At 35.8% G+C, this 7,141-nt stretch overlaps 1 protein-coding gene across 1 annotated transcript in view; it reads left to right on the top strand.

The window, feature by feature from the left end:
- The window catches only part of commd8 (COMM domain containing 8), a 9,281-nt gene extending 3,365 nt beyond the window's left edge, over positions 1 to 5,916 (top strand). Inside the window, 7 exon segments of the mRNA XM_056470928.1 lie at positions 2,289 to 2,318; positions 2,320 to 2,374; positions 2,377 to 2,423; positions 2,426 to 2,443; positions 2,566 to 2,601; positions 2,603 to 2,725; positions 5,131 to 5,916. Coding sequence (XP_056326903.1) covers positions 2,289 to 2,318; positions 2,320 to 2,374; positions 2,377 to 2,423; positions 2,426 to 2,443; positions 2,566 to 2,601; positions 2,603 to 2,725; positions 5,131 to 5,151 — 330 coding nt within the window. The 3' untranslated portion in view covers positions 5,152 to 5,916.
- Positions 5,917 to 7,141: the final 1,225 nt, after the last annotated feature.

Below are 7,141 nucleotides of genomic sequence, written 5' to 3'. Positions count from 1 at the left end.
TGTGTGATGTTTATCGAATTTTTACTTGGAAAAAGTGGGGAATTGGCCGTAATTTTGAAGTTATTTCAGATGTATTTCAGATTCCACTTTTACACACGCTGATCAATTTAAGATAATTTTTAAAATTGAGTTTTTAATAGATTTAAAAGTGCACTTGTGTGTCTGCCTTTTTAATTAGTGAAGTGGTAGAGGTTGATATGACATTTAGAATGTAAGCAGAACTAAAATATAGTTTTTAGAACGAATAATAATCCCATTAATCTATTTACAGTACATGTCCCTGGCGAAAGACAGTGAATTTAAGATTATTATTTTTTTAAAAAGGACAAGCAGTTCTCGTAACTTTGTTCTCTGTGTGACTGAAATGTAGGCTATGTTTCCATACAAAAATGTGAATAAAATTTATGTGCAAAACTGCAATATCATATAAAAGACGTGCGAATAAAGCATGGTTTCCATCCAACGAGTCAAAGAGAACAAAATCGACACTTTCTGATTAACTGGCTCCAAATATCAACAGTAAAAACTGAATTTGCTGCAGTAGGAGAAGCTGCATCAATCTTTTCTTTATTTAATAAATGACTTCCACCTCAGAAGAGGATGCCGACACGCAATGAACTCCTGGTAGCGTTTGAAACCATGAGACGCAGCGCACAGGTGCTCTTGTCAGTTCTGGAGGTCTTTAATAATATAATAACACTAATACTGAAATGGTTTCGGTGTTTTAGAATGGTCAAAACAACATTTCAGACGTTTTACAATGTGCTCAGCCTGGTTTGTCCATTCACACACATTTTTATCATCACCTCTCTTACAACAAAATCACATGATCTTTTTTTAATGCACATACTGGAATTTGTTTAGTAAACGTGTTTCCATCGTTCATGCGCATCTTTTCTTATCGAATAAAAAGTTTATCCTACTCCGATATATGTGTATACATTTTTATGTGCATTTTCAACATTTATGCTCATCTTAGCGTTTCCATATACTTACTTTTATGTGCATCTCTAAAATGCGCATAAAAACGGGTGGGTGGAAACGTGAGGCTAAGGTGAGAAATACTGCTTCGTCTTTAAAAAAGGGGAGGAGACCAACAGAAACTCAGAGTTTGCTGCTCCTTACCAGGTTAGGTTCACAGAGTAAGTTACCACGGTAACAAACCTGTCATTTTGAAACGGAAAACCCAGAGTTTCTCTCATTTCAGGGTTAACATACTGAGTTTTCACTTAACCTCCTTTCTAAAACGGGGCCCTGTTCAGGTCTCTGTGATCATCAATCATCATCAAATGTGAACAAGAATGAATTTTACAAGTTTAAATCGTTTTTTAAATCAGCGCATGTTTGTGATGAATTACATCGATTTTAGTATCTTTACTTTATCACCACAGCCGTGTGTCAGTACAATTATAAAAGAAGAAGCTTCAATTCTGGTTTGTGGACGTTAAATCAAGTTTATTTTGTACATTAACATGACGAATATCCATACAGCTGTGAATATTAACATGTATTCTTTCACATTTGCCATGCAAAAACAGTGCAAAGTTAAACATGCATGCTGTGTGTGCGTGTGTGTGTGTGTGTGTGCATGTGTGTGAACTTTGTAATAACATTGTGTGTGACTCATCGTTGCAACTCCTAAACAAATGCATCAAATACTCAATGGGAAAGTTCTTACTGTAGTCTTTCTCACAAACATTACGTGAGATTTGCTTCTTTCATGTCTGTCACTGTGCTGTTTATCTGACGCAGCCAAGCCGGAGATTGCGGTACACTCTGACAGGCACGTGGGAACGGTGGGCGGGGAGATAACCAGCATTAAATGCACAACAAATGCACAACAAAAACAGCTACATTGTGTTCAGAGCAGAAAATGACAAACTTCTGAAAGGTATATTAAATAATCGGATGGGTGTTTTGAGCTGAAACTTTACAGACACATTCTGGAGACAAAAAATATTTATCTTAAATCTTGAAAAAGGGGTAAAATAGGTGCCCTTTAATAAATAATATATAAATCATGAGAGTTTTCCCTAAAACCAGCTTATTTCAAAAGAAAAAAAACAAGATTTTTTTGCTTCCCCCCATTAGAAGATTATTTTCCTCCTTTTAAGGAAAAACTAACTTGATTTTCGACAATATTTTCGCTTGTTCTAGAAACAAGACAAAAAAAAAAACTAAGTAAGAAAAAGCATTTTTTGCAGTGTACAGAGTCCTGTAAATGTTGAATTAGATTTACTGGTGTCTGATTCATCTTGAGATTGATTGTTTTGTGCATTCGTCTGAAGATGCAGACACTGCTGAGTGATTTGAACACGGGTGCACACAGAGGCTGTTCTCCAGTGTGTGCGCTCCAGATTCGAGGAGATCCGGCGGGCTTGGTGGACAGAACCAATGGTATTTCTAGCACACAGCTACGCGATTCTTCAACTGGCAGTTAAAGGTACATAGAAGGCCATGCATATACAAAATCATTAATCATAGCGATAAGAGGAGGTGTTGATTTTTCTATTTGGTAGTGTTCCTTCCTTATTTCCTCCTCTCTTTACTTCCATCTTATTCTAGCTGGCTTTATCAAGCGACAAGCTGTCAGCTTTAAAACAACCTCCCGCTGCTAAATCTCAGTCTGGACCTGAAAGAGAACGGCATTCAGAGATCGGTGAATATAGAAATGAACAAAGAGGAGCTGCAGACTCTCATCAGTGCGCTAGAGGCGGCTAATAAGGTAATGCTTTAAGAGTTACTTCATGCCAAAATATATATATAGTATATTATTAATATATATATACAAAACCCAATTTCATAAAGATTGGGGCACTGTACAAATTGTGTATAAATCTGAATACATGATGTGGAAGTTCCAACTTTCAATATTTTATTCAGCATAGATCATAGACGACATGGTCAAAGGTTTAAACTGCAAAAAAAAACAAGTATAATTTTAAGGGGAAAAAAAGTTGATTTTATATTTCATAACATCAACACATTAAAAAAAAGTTGAGACAAGGCCATGTTTATCACTGTGAGGCATCCCTTCTTCTTTTTACAACAGTCTGCAAACATTTGGGGACTGAGTAGACAAGCGGCTCAAGTTTAGGAAAATAATGTTCCCCCATTCTTGACGAATACAGGCTTCTAGCTGCTCAACTGTCTTAGGTCTTCTTTGTGTTATGGGTAAAAGATCTGGACTGGCAGGCTGGCCATTTCAGTACCTGGGTCCTTTCTTCTACGCATCATGATGTTGTTTAATTGATGCATTATGTGGTCTGGCATTGTTCCTGTTAGGAAATGTGGTATGTCTTCTCTGAAAGAAACGCATCTGGAGAGAGCATATGTTATTCTAGAGCTTGGGTATACTGATGGTTCAGCATTGATGGTGCCTTTCCAGATGTGTAAGCTGCCCATGCCATCACAGATGAAGGCTTCTGAACTGAGCCTGATAACAACTTGGATGTGTCCCTCTCCTCTTTAGTCCGGATGAAATGGAGTCCCAGGTTTTCCAAAAGAACTTAAAATTTTGATTCGTCTGACCCCAGAACAGTTTCCACTTTCCACAGGTCCATTTTTAATGAGCCTTGGCCCAAGAGAAAACGCCTGCGCTTCTGGATCATATTTAAATATGACTTCTTTTTGACCTATAGACTTTTAGCCGGCAACGGCGAATGGCACAGTGGATTGTGTTCACCAACAATGTTTTCCGGAAGTAGTCCTGAGCCCATATTGTGATTTCCATTATAGTAGTATTCCTGTTTGTGTCCTATTTTTTGGTGCAGCATTGAGGAAATTGGTGATCCTCTGCCCCATCTTGACCTCTAAGAGACCACTCTGAGAGGCTCTTTTGTACCCAATCATGTTGCAAATTGAGCTAATAAGTGGACAATTGGTCCTCCAGCTCTTCCTTGTATGTATATTTGATTTTTCTAGCCTTTTATTGCTACCTGTCCCTACTATTTTGGAATTTGTAGCTGTCTTAAAATCCAAATGAGCCAATATTTTAGCCTGAAATTTTAAAAATGTTTACTTTCAGCATTTGATATGTTTAAATATATTCTATTGTAAATAAAATATAAGTTTATGAGATTTGTAAATTATACATTCCTTTTTTATTCACAATTTGTACAGTGTCCTAACTCTTTTGAAATCGGGTTTGTTTTTAAGAAAATGAATGATCTATTTTATTTATCCTAATGTCTTTCCAAAGCTACCTAAAGTTTGTTTTTAAAATACAAATGAAACACTTAACTGATAATGTGAAACATTCAATATAAATGTAAGCTCAACATTACTTCTTTACATGTGGGGAACAAACGTTACCTGGAGAAACTCATTAGCTGCTACACCAGCAAGCAAGCATGCTCAGTTTTGGAGGAGAAATAAAAGAACAACATTCAGAAAACTAAGACTGTTTCAGAGAGTGAAATAAAAAAAATGTAATTAAAGTAATCGATCATAAAGTTTGGTGTATATACATACATATATATATATAATTTGAATTGAGCTGGTCTTTAAACTAATTTAAAGAATGATACAAATTTTATAGTGTTTGTTTCATTGAAAATGTGTTGTTGATCTATCTGTGCTGCTGATTGTTGATCTTTGCATCAATTTAGATGATGATTTCTTAGCTTTGTGCCATTGCTTTCTAAGTGAACTAACTAGTGCACCTCTTTATGGGCATGTAACATAAACTTCAGCAGCAAATTGAGTCAGTATTTTCTGTTATACATAACCCACTAGGCATGGTCAAGGTTTTAAGTCAAGGATTTAAAACCGTTAGAAACTAGAATGCGCTAGTTGTTGTTTTTTTATACATACATTAAAAGAACTTATTTTTTTAGCAGATTATCACAATACCATGATATTTTGATCCAAGGTTATCATACCGTCAGAAACTTATATCGGCCCATGCCTACAGTAATACCTGCTAAATTCGACTAATGACATAAGCTGTTTCCATCAACCAATTTTTGTACACATTTTGGAATATCACACCTTCATTTAAATTTATACTTTTTATCATATTGCAATTGCTTTCTTTAGAAATCAAAACCCACATCCTTTGCATTGCGCATATTTGAGCTACAGGAATGCCCAACACTTACCCTCTTCTGAAACTGTGTCTATTTCTAGGTGGTGCTGCAGTTGAAATGATGATACCAACAAGTGCATTTCCCTTACAAAATATGATTCTGTGCTATCACACTTTCAAAGAGAGGATTTCCTATCTCTGTATTTGGAGACGATATCTGTATGCGGCAGAACCGGGAACTCGTCTCTACGTGAGGTGATAATTCAAAAGACTGAATGTGACTGAGGGAAAGCTTCATCAATATGAACTAGAGCTGACTTGGGGAATTGCCTGATTAGGATCATCTTGAAGCTAAATGTATATAAATCATGGTTTCACCACCCACAAAAGGTTGCATTGCATTTCTAAATAAAGTAACTAAAAACAACCGTGCATGTCGTTTGTTATTGAGTTTTTTTAAATCAATTTTTATCAATGTACAGTACTCCTCAAAATTTATAATACCAGATCAGCATACTGATCAAGACATATTCTTACTTAAGGTGCCATTTGTTTCATAGAGAATGTAGATCGACCCAACTCTGTAAGTATACTCCATATGTATGGAACGATCTTCAAGATATACTACACATGACATCTGTACCATCTATTGCTGTCTATTAAAATATTTTAAAGTCTGTTTATTCAGAACTGTGTGCATGTTTAACAATTGAATATGGTTTATATTATTTTTGTGTCTGTCTATGTGTTGTAATATGTATTTATTTAATAATTTTTTGTAACTTTGTCCTATGCTGCTTGTCTTGACCAGGACTCCCTTGTAGAAGAGATATTGTATCTCAATGGGACTTTCCAGGTTAAATAAGTAAATAAATGAAAAATGAAAATCAACTTGAAGTTATTTACCCCAAAATTAAAATGATCCCAGCAGTCTGTGAGAGCAACACAGTCTGGAGTAGGTTTACATTTTATTGAGGCTTTTCCATGCTGTATAATGGTGTTGGGTACACTGAAAAAAGTGAAGTGTTGCAAACTATATGGGCTGAATTCGAACTTAATTTGTTTGTTTAAATTCAGCGCAAACAAATTTTGCAACACTCAAAAATATGAGTAAATCTAATGAAAGATTTTTTTATCACATTTTAATGACATTCATGTAGTGAACTTTTATGAAACCTTCAAAAGCACATACATTCATCATAAAAATAATTAATACGCAGCCAGACTGTTAATGTATGTCTTATGAAGCAAACTGATGTGTTTTTGTAAACATTTTGCACATTTTAAAATTATAAGCTCATTCGAGACTTCTGTGATTCTATGACACTTCTATGATGCAGTAGTAGCTGACGTTCTCGAAATACAGACATCTTTACAAAAATCACCTATCACAGTTTCTTTACCAAAGAACAACAGCAAACAACAAAACTATTTGGCTTGGCATTACTGTACAACATGCAGTATATTACTCTTACTCTTCCCCTACTAATGCATCATACACAATGCTTCATGTTTCATAAGACATGCGTTAACCCTCTGGCGACATAAGTTAGTTTTATGACAAGTCTATGCACTTTTGGAAGCTTAAAAAGCCAACACCAATATACAGCATGGAAGAGCCAGGATAAAATGTAAAACTACTTTGGCTGTGTTCTTCTGACAGAGGAAATCATATGGAGGATGCATTGATGGTGAGTATATTATGAGGTAGTTTTCATATTTTGGGTGAACTATTCTTTCAATGATTATTAAGCACACAGAATAAAGACAAAATAATGACAAACCCCCAGACGTTATGCAATCATGTGACATAGGACTCACATTTAATGGCAATTATTAGGTTAATGAAGTGTAGAGTTGCACGTTAAAGTGTATTAAACATGGCTGTCATCTTTTGCCTTCATTACTGTCACATCTGAGCTGCATCCAATGCATTTTAATGGGCTCACCTAACCACACCCCTAACCCTACCCCTCACAGTGACGTCACTTGCTCCATGGAGTGCATTGTGTCTGACATTGCATCGCTGAGTGATGCAATCTCAGCTTGCATCATCAAGGCTGCATCCAGATACTATTGCATCATCCCAGTAGTCCCATTCCCATGAGAACA

This window comes from Danio aesculapii, chromosome 13 (genome assembly GCF_903798145.1).
Source record: "Danio aesculapii chromosome 13, fDanAes4.1, whole genome shotgun sequence".
In the NCBI taxonomy this organism is placed as follows: Eukaryota; Metazoa; Chordata; class Actinopteri; order Cypriniformes; family Danionidae; genus Danio; species Danio aesculapii.
This window is presented reverse-complemented; position numbering and strand designations above follow the sequence as displayed.